The following is a 14,825-nucleotide window of genomic DNA, read 5'->3' on the forward strand; positions in this document are numbered from 1 at the left end:
TCTTCTGGAAATCTACGGTGGTTTTGGGTATTTTCGAATCTCTTTTTGTCCTTTGGAATAGGAGCAAATTACGGGTTCGGGCCATCATTAACGGCTCCGGTGGTCTTTGTGTTGGGTGGGGTCCCGCTCCATAGGTGCTTCCACTCCTCTCTCATTCTCCCCCATTGAATACGTCTTTCTTTGGTTGGTTTTTTATTATATTTTTTACATAAAACTCCCTCTAGAATATTTTCAAAAGTTATGTGCATTGTTGTTGCGTTCCTCAAAGGCATCTGTCTCAAGGAAATTGGTAGTCGGGTACTCGGTGTTGGCGGTGATTGGGTTCGAGGCCTTTTGTTTTCATTTTTTTTTTCGGTGTGGTTTTATCTCGTTCATTGGTTGTGTTGTTCTTTTTGAGCTCTCGTTCCGTTTTTGTGCGTCTTGTACAAATATATGACACTACGTCATATGTAGGTATGCTTCTGATATATTTATAAAAGATACGCTTCAATGTATAATTTTAGGTTTAATGGTGTATCTTAGATAAGATATTTCAAAATTAAATTGTAATAAATTTCAGTAGGGCGATTTTGGGTTTAATTAGCCATTTTATGTAAAAGATATGTTTTTTTTAATGTTTTTGATTATTTAAAAGATTTGTTTTTTTTTTATTATCACAAAGAGACACATTTCAACCAGAAGAGTGGTGTTTGATTGGTTTGAGCTTGGCTCCAAAGGTCAAAAATGTTTAGAGGTCTCAGGTTCAAATCCAATAAGGAATAAAAATCTTTTTGTGGCCACGGAGGTTCAAACGCGGTGACTCCGAACTACCCGCAAAGCTGGTGCTCGTCCTAGGATTAATCGGCTCACATAGCGGGTTATATATTCATGTTGATAAAAAAGACACCTTTCATTACGTGTTTATTACTAATTTATGATTTGACGACGGAATTGGGATCATGTGATAATTTTGTCTTTTTTTGAAAACCATCAGACCCCCTTCGTTACCCTTTGATGAGTTCAGTTGTTTGATCCGAAGCCTAACAAAATTGAGATGGCATAACCGTAAATAAACCGAACTTCTATGAGCTTGATGTGGGAAGATACGAAACTTAACATACCTTAACATGTTGTGACATGAAGATATTGAATCTTAGCTAATATTAACAAAATGAACGTAGTTTAACATACCTTGATATGAAGAAATAAAAAGTGACATGTTTTAACACAAAAAATAATTAACATTAACATTTTTTTTTAACGTACGTACTGTAACATGGAAACTCTCATGTTAAGATACATGATGACACAAGTATATATAACACAAAATTACGAGATTACCCCTGCTTTACATAAATGATGCAAGATCAACCCTCTAGGATCGTATTTTGAAAGAGGCGATTGAGGACCACTAAGTGGTTCTCATGAAACGGTTTATGTTCTCACTTGAATCCAACCCCTCAACGAGACCCTTCCACTATTATTTTATTTTCCCGTTACGACAACCACCCAAAAACAGAGTAAATCAATCATTTTGCCTTATGAATCCTCCAAAGAAACCAAGCAATAAAGAAGATGCTCAAGATTTAATGGTTAATGTTCGATGCTCGTTGGGGTTTGCATCGAGTATCACCAAGTTGCTTGAGGATAATCAATTCGATTGTTGCTCAATTTCCGCTTAATACGAACTTATGTAACTATGGTTTTGATTCTCCCACTACCGTTTTTTGACATTAGTTTGTTGCATCCATGTACAAAGGTTAATGCATATGTATTTTCGTACATTAATGGTGTTTGACAAATGGATCACGATTATTAGAGCTTCAAGGATAACGAGAGTTCATCAATCATGATTATATATATATATATATATATATATATATATAACGTGTTTGCAACCAATCAGATAATTGTAACTTTGAACTTGAAGCGTATTTTACTGATAGTTAAAAATTTGAACATGTTTTAAACATTTAAACATATTTTGATAAGAGGAATTTATTGAGACCATGTGATATATATGTAAAGGTATAAATTTGAAATATTAGTTCAATATTAATATCATATATAAAACCGATATGGTCATATTTAAGTTAATAGTCGGTTTTAGTATTTTTAAATGATAATAAATCGAACGAGCTTTTTTTTATAATATAATTTTTTCAAACATAAATCCATTGTTTTATGTTTATACATCCCGAATTCTATATTTTGTTTAGAGTTCCATGTTTTTATGTTAATTAACACACTTTAAACGGTAAAATATTAAGGGGTTGTTCAAAAAGAGCTTAATAGGTTGTACAAGGGATATAATTTATTTGATCAACTACAAAAAGTTGTTCGGTTGTGGCTTATTCGTTAAGCTAAAAAACCATGGTCCTTTTTAGTCAGCCATAAATTTTCTCTAACTACCCTTCCCTTAAAGGAACAAAAAGACTCCCCAGAAGGAAAACTTGCTCGATCCATGCTCCAACTCCAGACTTTCATAGTTCTTCTTCCTGTCGACGCCTACCATCCTCCATGCCAGTATTTCAATTTATCTGGTCGGCTGCTCTCCAGTCGTCGAGCCATATTGATTTATGCCTTGTGTTTTCTACTTCAAATCTTTGTTGTCTTTTCGATTTTTGCCTTGCGTTTTACATATCTGCCTTGCCTTGCGAATTAAACTGCTCTCTCTTATCACTTTTAATTTTATCTATCCCTTAAATTCAGTTTTAATTCCATTTATTCGTTAAATTTGGTTATTTTTTGAATTAAATTTCTTTTGTTTCATATATGAACTTTAGTTGTTCCAAAGCTCTTAACAAAATTCATAGGTGAAACCAGAAAGTAAATGATATAATTGAGGTAGTTTTAACAAAGTTAACAGGTGAAACAATTATGTTCGTTTAAAGCTCATAATGTCGTTGCGTGCATGAATTTTGGTTGTTTCAAAATTTTACCAAAGTTTGTACGCGAAACCAGAAAGATAATGAGATAATTAAGACGAAACCAGAAAGTTTATAGGTGAAACAATGATTTGTATTGCAATATTCAGTTTCGTTTCGTGATATGGGTATAAATTATTTGCATAAAAAGAAGATTCAAAGTTGAAAATTTCAAATTTTAGAATAAATAAGATGAATTACGGAATGTGATAATTAAATGAACGAGAAAAATTATGGCCAGTGAATGAGATAATCTATGAAATATGATAATTAAGAAATGTAATATCAGTATATGAAGAAAAAAACACTCTGGTTTGTAAAATTAATATTAAGTAATGGGTTAACAAATAATTACGCCTCTATGTATATATATATATATGCATAATCAAATAAGAACCCCATATATTATAATAATCATTATCGTAAATTATTGTTTTACATGATTTTTCCCCTCATATAAGACTATAATTTAATATACTGAACAATATATATTTGATTCACAATATTTTATTTCATAAATTATTACAGTTTTGTTGTTATTTAATTAAAATATGTTTTATGTATGAGGTGTTACTTTATAATTTGGTTAGAAATCATTATAGTAAAGTGCATTTTTAAAGATAAGTTTATAAATTGGGTTAAAAACTGTACTCTAAGCGGACCAGATAGTTTTGTATTTGAGCATATTCAACAACTATGATTTTGAACCATAATGGTGGTGCCTGATTGGTTTGAGCTTAGCTCCAAAGATCAAAAGCACCAGGAGGTTCCGGGTTCAAATCCATGGAAGAATAAAAATCTCTTATGGCCACGGAGGTTCAAATGCGATGACTCCAGGCTATCTGTAAAGCAGGTGGTCGTCATGTGATTAGTCGGCTTGCATAGCGGGTTGGATATCCAGGTTAATAAAAAAAACTATGATTTTGAAAATTTAAGGTATATTTTTGCTCCAACAACTATACTATACCGTATGCTAAAATAAAGAAAAGAAGATAAAGAAGGTATAATACTCAAATAGGAGATATCGAAATCAAATGTTTAGAGCAGAGAAATAAAATAGCTATTGAAGTCGGATATAATTTTTTAATTTTTAATACTTTATTTTATAAAAATTATATCATATATACAACGAAGATGTAAGGGGACAATTTCGTCATGTTTGAGGATAATTTTGTCATTTTAAGGTTTTAGGATAATCCGTATATCCGATGGTATAGTGTACGCAATCCGTATATCTGACGGTATACGAAATACAATTCACCGTTCAAACGTTTGTAGTCATCTCGTAGATGAACACCAAGCGCACGCCATTGATACCAATCGTTATCACTTCAAAACCTCCAAATTCATGCTCCTAATCTACGTAAACATTTGAAGTAAGAGAGAAAATTCTCGAAAACCCCAAACTTTCAATCCAGAAGCACAATTGGGGCAACAAAGCAACCGATTTATCATTCTAATTCATCACCATCCGTTGACGTTTTGCCACCGCGATCGGGGAATTAGGTTTGTAATTCTGTGTGTAACCTGAAGCACAGTGTTGATTCTTATCTGGTTGCATGTATTAATTCTCTAAGTTTTTGCTGTTTTTCTGTCTTTAATGGGGTTTTGGATTTTAAGTCAATCTAATGTTTCCTTGGGGGATTTGGAACTTGTTTGCAGTTTATATGGAGCGAAGACGGTGGCTGATGCTGCTGCTGATGGCGTGCTTATTTGTTGGTTCAACTGGCAGAGGTAAGAATCACTGGATTTTATGTTCTGATTCTTCTGGAAGTGTTTGTGTTCCTGGTTTCTTCCTTATTGTTCATTTGCATTACACAAACAGGCAATCTGGTGCACCGACGTTCCTCGCTTCCTCAGGGATAGGGTAGGGAGTCTTTGTAAACAAATATATCTCTGCATTCTATGAGAGCCTATGTACCATGTATCGCCCCTTTTTGAGTACACTACGTTTAAAGTTCTATTCAGTTGATTCAATTGGAAATTAGGAACCGGGGAATCGATAAGAGCAAAGTAGTTGATATTCTGTATTTCTATTAGACCCCCAGAAATAGGTAGACGCTATTTTCGATACCACTATGGTTTACCTCATAATACTAATTCCAATTGGAATTGTTATTTGATAGATTGGAAAAGGAACTGATACCATTTGCTCATGCACATCACACTATTTAAGCATTAGCATTGTGAATTGCGATGCTAGTCAATTGGTGATAAAAATTTCTGCAAAAAGAGTATTGTTTTCCCATGTCAATCATGCACAATTTCAGATTTAGACATTAGCATTGCTACTTGAAACAAGGGGAAAAGGCCTTTTACAAGTATGGTTCTATGGAGAAAGTTTATCGTGCATGAGTTAACATCATCAGGCATTGCAATTAGGGTCACCCCAATCACAAACAAATGTCACCAACATGGACTCAGATGCTACTTGCTAGCATGCAACCTAAGGTCACTTGTGTCACATTGACCTTCCCCTAAACATCATGGGAACTTTGGTAGGTTAAGCAAAGCAAAGCAAATGTATGCAGTATATTCCACTCTAAAGTAGGGTATGAGGAGGGGTAGGATGCACACATGCCTCTACTCCAAGAGATACTTTTTTCCTGAAGGCTCCTGGCTTGCAAAAAAGTTTTGGGAGACGTGAGAGTAACGGAAAATTTGTCAAGTTCTTTTTGGAAGTTCAGTAAGGACGTATGGGAGAAAAAAGGTTAATACAACCAGGACAAGTTAGGATAGCAAGAGACAGTTTTAACTTTTTAAAAGCAAACTAATACTTATATACACATATTTTTTGACCGTGTACTTCCTTCATTGGTAGTAGATTACCATTCAGAAAGCATAAGTCGTTTTTTACGTTTTAAGAACCATACTTGGTTATAAATGAGTTAGTTCGTCAATATATAATCAAAAATCTGAATTCTCTTTTAAGGCCTCGAGTTTGATATTTAGATCTATCGAAAAAACTTCCATCTAGTATTTCTATGGTTTTGGTTAAGTAAACATTCTTTCATAATCTTCTCTCCGTTTCAAGAACATTTGATGTGGGAAAGAAGGATCACACATGGTTATGCATTCGTTCATCTATATGTTTGTGTGTGTATTTGTGTCTAAGCATTGCAATTATGAAGAGACAGAATAGAGAGAAAGCCCTATTATGGTAGTTCAATATCTTCTCTTTTTTGCATGATATATTGGTGAAAGGTGCTTAGTGAGTTTTAACTTTATTTAAGGCAAAAGGGTCTAAGATAAAACATGTTTTGCTTCATTAAAATGACCTACAAAATAGATTTGTGGCCGTGCTTTACCTCGGTGAATCCTGCCACGTGCACCTTGTGTCTTAGAGATGTTCTGTAACAAATACTTTATGAATGGTTTCTCGAGCATATATGGTATCTACAGATGGAGCTATTATGTTGTTGGAAGTGATCATTGTCTTCTGGAAAGCATATTGCTTTTAGATTAGTAGCATTCTCTCTAGTCTAGTCCTTAACCAACTCCAATCCTGGGTCTACCCTCTATAGCTCTTGCTCTACCTGCACACTTCTTTCATCCAAGGTAAAAGCCAGAATGAATCATAACCTTATGAAATTGGATTGACTCTCTTTTGATTGAAGCAGTTTGGACGTGATTACTTCTGTTTTTTCTTCAGTTTCTTTTCTATAGATATGGCTATTTAGAAAATTTCCTGGTTTATAGATGTCTACATTACTGTTGGGGTTCATTTTACACAGAAAGTAGTAAGAATTTACTTAATCATTAAGCTTTTTTATCGATACAGGATTCAGGATCAAGCATACAGTTGAATCAGCGGCATACAATCACACACTTGCCACAATTCTGGTGGAATATGCTTCTGCAGTAAGCTCACTCTGCATAAATTTTGCACTATGAAAGGGCATGTGGGCACAAAACAAATTAACAGCATATCACTCTGAAGCATTGTGGATAAAGTAATGCAATATATAATAATCAAAGGTCGCCTTCATTCATGCAGGTTTACATGTCGGATTTAACAGAACTTTTTACTTGGACCTGTTCAAGATGTGATGGCCTGACCAAGGTACTTGCTGCTGTTGTAGCTTATTGTTAGAGAATGTCAATTGTGCAGTTTTTACTAGCTGTACTGTGTTTGAGTTGTAAGTAAAATAGAAGGAAAATATAATTCATGTACTAGAAGACATCTTTCTTGTTTGCAGAGGAGAGAACGTTAAATTCTTGACATTTTTTTTGTTTGCAAGTCTGAATGAGAGGGAATTAGTGTGTTAAGAGCATGTAATTAACCTTATATTTTTAGAAGCAAAGATATTCCATGAGGGTGTGTTTGGTACGTAGACTGGGTGGGACAGGACGGGACAAAAAAAACAGTCCCATGTTTGGTGTGCCACGGGACAAAAAATGAGTTCTCATGTGACAAAACTTAAGAATTTTTGTTCCACCAAAAAAGGTGGACATGGGACTAAATAGCAACATTACAATATTACCCTTACATAAAAAACCTGGAGACTAAACCTAAACCAAAAACCAAAAACATATCCGATCTAAATCGTCCCTCCATCTCTCCAGAATATCGACCCCAACATCTCATTCAAATCGACTTTTTCTGACTTTGATTTCGTCCATCTTCTTTCCAGAATATCGACCAACATCTCGTTCAAATTGGTTGTTTCTGAGTTTTTATATTTTGTTCATATGGTTCAAATTGATATCCAGAATATCGACTTGTAGATTTTGGTTTGAAGTTATATTTTGATTTGTAGATTTCGATTTGAAGTTATATTTTGATTTGAAGATTTCAAATTACAGATTTACGTGAAGTTTTCGATTCCACAAGTTATATGTCAGATTCCAATTTCGATTTCATTTTGAAGTTATGTGTCGATTTGAAGATATATGTTGGTTTACAGATTCATGTGAATTTCTTTTTCAATTTGAAGTTATCTGTTTCAATTCCACAAGTTCATGTTGCGATGCAATATTACAAGCTGTTGAACCCGATGGAATCTCTTTGTTATGTGAACATTAAACAACATTTAGGGTCAATTTAGTCATTTTAACAGTTTTGTCCTATTCTGTCCAGCTTACCAAACACAAGACAAGCAATTAGTCATTATTCAGTCCTATCCAGTCCAGTCACGTCCCATACGGTCTGCGTACAAAACGCTACCTGAAGGTTGTTTTGTAGTTAAAAGAAGCTAGTTTTGGTTTCTTCTCTTCACTTTCCATTTTCATATTATAGGGAAGAAAAATACCCAAAATTTCTCTTTTCTTGACGAAAGGCTTACAAAGGAACACAATAATTTTTCTTTCCTCTCCATCCCTTTTCCTGGTGAAGCTGAAACAGTGTTCAAATCAAGGCTCATGTTTGCTGTGGTTTTGAGGCAGGGTTTTGAAGTTTTAGAGCTCGTTGTTGATGTTCAGAGCTGCCTGCAGGTACATATGTTTTGCAGTAGCATTGACAAGAGAATATTTCTTCCTTCGTTATTGTTTTTGTCAATGTCACTCTTTCCCAGGTCCCTCAGTTGGCAGTTGTAGGTACTGACTGAATACTGACTGCAGGCCTTTGTTGGGGTGGCAGATGATCTTGATGCTATTGTTATTGCATTCAGAGGCACTCAAGAAACCAGGTATGACTGTTTTGGATTTCACGTGTTGATGTAACTGTTGCTCTTTTATTTCTTGGTTCATGCGGTATACTCTTCATCTTAAAAATAATTGAGAGGAGATTGCTGCATATCTTACTTGGTCGTCGTTGCTTTTGGTAAAGAAGTGAACATGCAAACTAAATGTTAAAATCATCTCATGTTAAACCCACCGACACTTTGAGGTAAGTATTGATATAATATACTCTTTCAGGGGTTTTTTGAGTTTTATGTTTTTATTTAGTCTTATGAAAAAGGAAAACAGATTGCAAGAAGTTACTGCTTGAGAATACACACAGCTCAGTGCATGTGTTAGGGAATGAATCAATGAGACTTGCCTACGAAAATGCTGCTGTTGAGCACATGCTACATCCATCTACACTCTACAGTCACTAAATATGACAATATCTACAAAAACAGGAAAATTTGTCAAGTGGCTGTCACAAGTTTGAATATATGTGGAAATAAATTAATACGTAAAAGGTGATGTTGATTCTTGGGGGTATGGCGCAGTGTTGTACAAGACATGCTAGCCAGATTAGGTTGAGTGAATAAGACCATGTCACCATCTTGTGTTATCTGACCCTAGACCTACTTGGCGTATAACCATTTTCTTATGATAATGTTTTGTTAGCAGTTAAATATGGAGATTATATTTTGGAAAATGGTTTCCAGTTCCGAGCAGTTTACCTAACTAATAAAACAGAAGTTTGAAAGCTGCCACTATCTCCATCTATATGGATGGTCTGGCATGTTTGTTAAAAATGCATTTTATATCTAAAGTGTACTGTAAAATTTTGAACATGACCCTGTTGCAACGATCTTTAGCTACCAAAATTGTTTCATGAGAAGGAAAAACAGTTCATATCTTCATCTTCTTCAACCTCCTGACAGTTTCATGAGAAGGAAAAACAATTCATATCTTCATTTTCTTCAACCTCCTGACAGTTCTATCTGATTTTATTCCCGATGAAATCATCATCCTTTGATCATTTATAGCCAAAAAACCATCCATTTGGGTTTGACAGCTATGCCGACTACTTCCTCATTAATTCAACATTTCTTCTAATGCAAATTTAGTGATTTTATGTACATCTTTAGCCAGTCCACAAAAACCACCAGTTTCACATTCTTGGAACTCTTCCTGCTCCACTGCACTACTCTTGCCATCTCCAGTATCCCCAACATTGGTTGAAGGCACACCAACAAACCACATTGATGACTGTTTCAAGAAGCTTGTCAGGGTTTCAGTCTTTATTCATTATCTAAATTTACAGTTAAATGTTGAAATCCAAATGAACATCATTAGAGATCTTAGACATTAAGGGGAAGAGTGCCTAAAACATACCACCATATACAAATTATACAATACCATCAATATGATAAATTCACACATGTCAGATCAGATCATGTTGGAATTTGGAAATGGGGGAACAATGTTGATTGTGAGGATTAGAACAATGTGGATTGCAGTGAGAAATTGACAACTAGAGATGATACATGGGGAAAATGGGGTCTTTCTGCAATCAGCACTAATGAAAACGGATTTTTGTATGTTCTCAATAAAGTAAATATGCCGCATCAACCATTTGGATGTAACAAGTAACATCTGTGAAAAGCTATAGCCTAGGTTGGGTTCAAGGTTTGAAAACCTCATTTTGTGTTTGAGTGACAAATAAAAAGTGGACTTCAGAGCTTCATAGGATTTTTTATGTCGTGTTTTCTTTTGAAAAAATGGATCAATTTTCTCTAAAAATTAGCAGTACATTGTAAAATGAATTTCCTGCTAAGGTAAAATGAGTAAGAGGGGGGGGGAGTAAGATAAAGTACAGGGCTCATAAGCAGAATAACGAACAAAAGCCTAAGTCATACCTTCTGTAGTTGTTGGATTGCCTAAAGCTTAATTCTGCTCATGTTATATGGGAGAACATATTTATGATTATTGAAGACTAATCCTCTTGTGTTTGTTCTCTTTCCTTTAGATATTTGCATGTTTATCATTTCTAATGAAGAGCTATTGTTACAGTATACAGAATTGGATTGAGGACCTCTTCTGGAAACAGCTTGACTTTGATTATCCTGGGTGCACAGATGCCAAGGTGCATGTTGTAGTAATTTTGCTTATTATGTTTGCCTCTGTGATATCATTGTTTCATCTTTCAACCATTGTTTCAGGTGCATCATGGATTTTTTAATGCTTACAATAATACAATTATGCGGTCTGGAATTCTTGATGGTGTTAATAGAGCAAAAGAGATATACGGAGACCTAAAGGTTATGGTGACAGGGCATTCAATGGGAGGGGCTATGGCTGCTTTTTGTGGCCTGGATCTTGCGGTAACCATGATCACGCCATCCCTTCACCTTACGATATGTTCTTTTTGCTGATATGCACTTACCATTTACTATATTCAGTCATTTCGTCAGCAAGATAACATAGCTTTATCATTGTTAATAGAAGTGCTGGTGTTTTTACATCAATATTTAGACTAACAGTTGCTGCTACTTTGACATGGAGGTTACGCAGCTATTTGACCGTTCCGTTATTGGTTATCTGTGACTTGTGCCTCTTTTACGTGTTTGGTTGACCCCCATTTTGGAGTATTTAAGATAATCATCTGTTTCTGTAGTAGGTATAAATGACTTAAACCATTGTACGTCTTTTGGAGCTAAACTAAAAGGATCATTTACGCTTTTACAGCACATTTACGGATCCAAGAACGTTCAAGTTATGACATTTGGACAACCTCGAATTGGCAATGCTGCTTTCGCGTCATATTATAGTGAACATGTACCAAATACGTTTAGAGTGACACATGAACATGATATGGTGCCTCATCTGCCGCCCTATTATCGCTACTTCCCGGAGAAGACATATCATCACTTTCCAAGAGAGGTAATGTTGTTTGACTTTCTTGACTTGTAGCACTTTGCTCTACTACTACCAAGCTCAATGTCTGCCAGCTTATGATCCTTTTTTCTATTTGTAAACTTATAGTTACACTGTAACCTGTTCCCCAGCTCGATAAATAATGCTTATATTGTGATTCCTGCCTTTGTTTGTGCCTCGTGACCTTCACTGTAACCTACATTGCTCTTATTTTTATAGTTGCTGAATAATAATGGCTGCCATCTATAATAAGATATCAATAAAGTGAAAGTGATGCTTTTTGGTTACATAGAGGCCTTACAGTTCTGATTGGTAGGCCTACAAGCTTCTACTCTCCCTTATTGGTCAGTAACTTCATTTTCAACCAATTTCTTTCACACATGAATGTTAAATGGAATAATTTCAAGAAAACTGGTCTTACTCCAAGCCACATTGGAGCTGTCTGAATCACACTGTCTTGCAAGTGATGTTGCAGGTTTATAGCTTTTAGCTGAATCGGTGTTACGATTGCATTTTATATAATACAAAGCCCAGAATTTTTATTACTAATAATCTTAACAGCATGGACAGACATCATTGATTACATCTGTTTTGCATTTCATTGAATTCAAATGTTTTAGGCCGACAACTGTGGCTTTGCCACTGTGGCATTCAGCCCCTTCCCACTACTTGTACTTCTTTCTACGCATATAAGATTGAACATATTTTAGTTGTATTGAATATAAGAATGGGGAAAGCATCTGCCTGTTAATATCAAATTAGAGTGGTTTCAGATGTTATCTTTTCTTCTTTTTCTCACTTCGACTTTATAATGCGAACGTTGCTGCCTTCCAATTTGCAGGTGTGGCTCTATAACGTTGGATTTGGATTTCTTATTTATGAAGTTGAGAAGATCTGTGATGGTTCCGGTGAAGACCCTGAATGTAGCAGGTACTAGCTCCTCGTCATTAATCTAGCATTGCAGTTGTTTGCGTCTTTGAATCTTGAAATTTCAATGAATAGATGGGGTTGACTAAGTTGCTTAAGATTAGGATGAACCCTTACGACACCCCCCACTTTCTGAAGTACTAGTAATAAAGGTTATGCTTGTCAAATGAGTGCTCAACTTTTTTTGAAATATATAATATTTTATATACGGCAAAACCCACACACCCCTTGACCTCCTGGGTGGTTGGGCTCCGCCGGTAACCTGGGTACTGCTGGGACAATGGCACTTCAATGTCAACTTCTTGGAACATCGAATGTGGCTTAAATCATCATTTCTTTTGTGAAATGAATGAGGAAGCCTTTGAGTCTGTAGAGGTGGGCCATGGACAGTGTCTAAAAGGCTTGCCGTGGTGCAAGGCTCGTCTCCTGCACCAAGTTAGCCCTTGTGGCAAGCCCCATGTGCCTTTCTGTAAGGCGTTATTTGATCTAGTTATACTTTTCTACTTTTTGTACCTTTTTGATGTTTTACTTTTTAGTTTTTAGGATATAACCTATTTGTATATCATCTTAGATCAAGTCATAGTAGAAAACATATATATACATATGATATACATATTAAGCTTAGACCTCACTGCTACGTCATGCCTCACACCATTTGGAACCTTGACCATGGGCACAACCGGCAAAAATAAGTACGGTCTAGTCAACAATCTGGTCAATGTGGTCCAGAAAAAGCCTGGTCAGGTCCAAACGCCCACCACTAAGGGGCCATTTACTAAACACTTACCTGGTAAATGCTTACTGGGTGACATTACCTTATTGGATGAACATGACAATGATTGAGAATTTTACCTAGTAAGAGTGATGACAAGGACCGAGAATCTTACCCAGTTAGAGTGACAACACTTACCTGGTAAGTGCTTACCGGATAAATTGTTGCATGCGATACCATTTTAAAGGATTAATATCTTACCCAGTAAGTTAAGAGGAAGTGTTCACTCTTACCGGGTAAGCATTGGGTAAACGGCCCCTAATTCAATGCTTCCTCATCCAGGAAGACTGCTAGGTCAAACAGACTATATTTTTAAACTCTAATCAACTAATTGTTCCTCTTTTCTGGAGATATTTTGATGAAGAAGAAACTCATATTTCAAGTGGTTGCTGAATATTTCAGGTCAGTTTCTGGAAACAGTATATCAGACCATCTGTCTTACTTTGGTGTCGAAATGGGTTGCGATACATCAAGCAAATGCAGGATCGTGATGGCCCCTACTCTTGCTTCGTATGGCAATGTAGATAATAACGGAAATTTTGCCTTGTCTAGACTTCCTTCCAAGTTTATCTTGAAAATGAAAACCGAGCCAGGGGTCAACAACACCAATCATCGTGTATATTAGCATTTTAGAAAGGCAATGGTGGGGTATTCATATGGGTTTTTGGTTGTAAATACGAATGTATAGTGTTCTTGTTTATTGAATATTTAGTACCACGTCTTAATAAAGTTGTGTTGCGATGATGGTTTAGAAGCGGCATGATTGAGTTCCGAACTTGTATCTTAACCTATGCTTTGCGCTGCAATAGTGGCACAATCTCGGATATCGACCCTAAGCAGAATAGCGGTGGTCAAATTGCGGTGTAAATAGCTGTGGTCAAATTGCGGTGTAAATAGCGGTAATGCAATTATCAGCACAATTTTGACGGTGTAGGGTCAAATTGCTGTCTGCAATAGCGTTATTTATTTTTGGGGTTTTTTGGGGCTTTATTTTGAGTCTTTGTTCTGGACAGTTGGACTTTTTTGATCTGGACTATGTTTTAACTTTAATTCATTAACATAACAATTACTTTCTTTCTAACATCAACCCAAGTTGCAATTTAAGGAAGTTGTAGGTTTTTATTTTCGACAATCGACAGCCTCCTGCAGACGGACCAGACCTCCACTGCTCGGCTTTTGTTTCAGCCTCCTCCAGATGGATCAGACCTCCAATGCTCAACTTTTGTTTTTGTTTTAGACGATCTCATCTTTTGCTAGTTTAGACGACGACGATCTCATCTTCTGCTTTAGACGACCATGACTCCACGATGATGTTGAATCTATTGTTTGTGATTAGCTTGTTTATCAACACTTTTCCTATTTTGTTTTGTAAAACTTGTTTAAGTTGATGGTTTGATGTTGAAACTATATTTTTAATTAATGCAAATGATATGTTAATGTATGTATGTATATACATATATATATATGTATATACATGTAGGTGGAGGTTCAAACGAGAACCCATGTGATTTACGAAAACGCGAGAACAATCTAATAACCTCAAACTTTTTTAATTAATAAATTAACTTATATTAAATATAAATAAAKTAATAAGGGCAGTAATGTAATTAATTAATTTTATAAATTTTATTTTATTTTAATTAGTCATAATTATCCCTTTTTTTCCTGCACGTTCTTTTCCACTCTCT

General features: G+C 35.5%; 1 protein-coding gene across 2 annotated transcripts; it reads left to right on the top strand.

Annotated features, from left to right (window-relative positions):
• Window positions 1-4,173: 4,173 nt before the first annotated feature.
• LOC112527360 (lipase-like) lies at window positions 4,174-13,896 on the top strand. Of its 2 annotated transcripts, XM_025137965.1 has the most exons (12): window positions 4,397-4,412; window positions 4,569-4,640; window positions 4,732-4,773; window positions 6,688-6,767; window positions 6,904-6,969; window positions 8,292-8,339; window positions 8,466-8,533; window positions 10,575-10,647; window positions 10,724-10,885; window positions 11,250-11,444; window positions 12,280-12,368; window positions 13,540-13,896. In XM_025137965.1, exons 5-12 carry the CDS (start codon window positions 6,910-6,912, stop codon window positions 13,760-13,762), a joined length of 918 nt encoding a protein of 305 aa, XP_024993733.1. In that variant the 5' UTR covers window positions 4,397-4,412; window positions 4,569-4,640; window positions 4,732-4,773; window positions 6,688-6,767; window positions 6,904-6,909; the 3' UTR covers window positions 13,763-13,896. The 2 variants fall into 2 exon arrangements, with proteins under 2 accessions (XP_024993732.1, XP_024993733.1); XM_025137964.1 differs by lacking the exon at window positions 4,732-4,773 and having other exon boundaries at window positions 4,174-4,412.
• The last annotated feature ends 929 nt before the right edge of the window (window positions 13,897-14,825 follow it).

Source organism: Cynara cardunculus, assembly GCF_001531365.2.
Source record: "Cynara cardunculus var. scolymus isolate 2C chromosome LG 15, CcrdV1, whole genome shotgun sequence".
Taxonomy (NCBI): domain Eukaryota; kingdom Viridiplantae; phylum Streptophyta; class Magnoliopsida; order Asterales; family Asteraceae; genus Cynara; species Cynara cardunculus.

Bases quoted from the DNA above. Each gene is read 5' to 3' on its own strand.
- LOC112527360 (XM_025137964.1), top strand. From the start codon at position 4,574: ATGGAGCGAAGACGGTGGCTGATGCTGCTGCTGATGGCGTGCTTATTT. The intron at 4,641-6,687 runs GTAAGAATCACT...TTATCGATACAG, and splicing joins TGTTGGTTCAACTGGCAGAG to GATTCAGGATCAAGCATACA. The intron at 10,886-11,249 runs GTAACCATGATC...ACGCTTTTACAG, and splicing joins TTTGTGGCCTGGATCTTGCG to CACATTTACGGATCCAAGAA.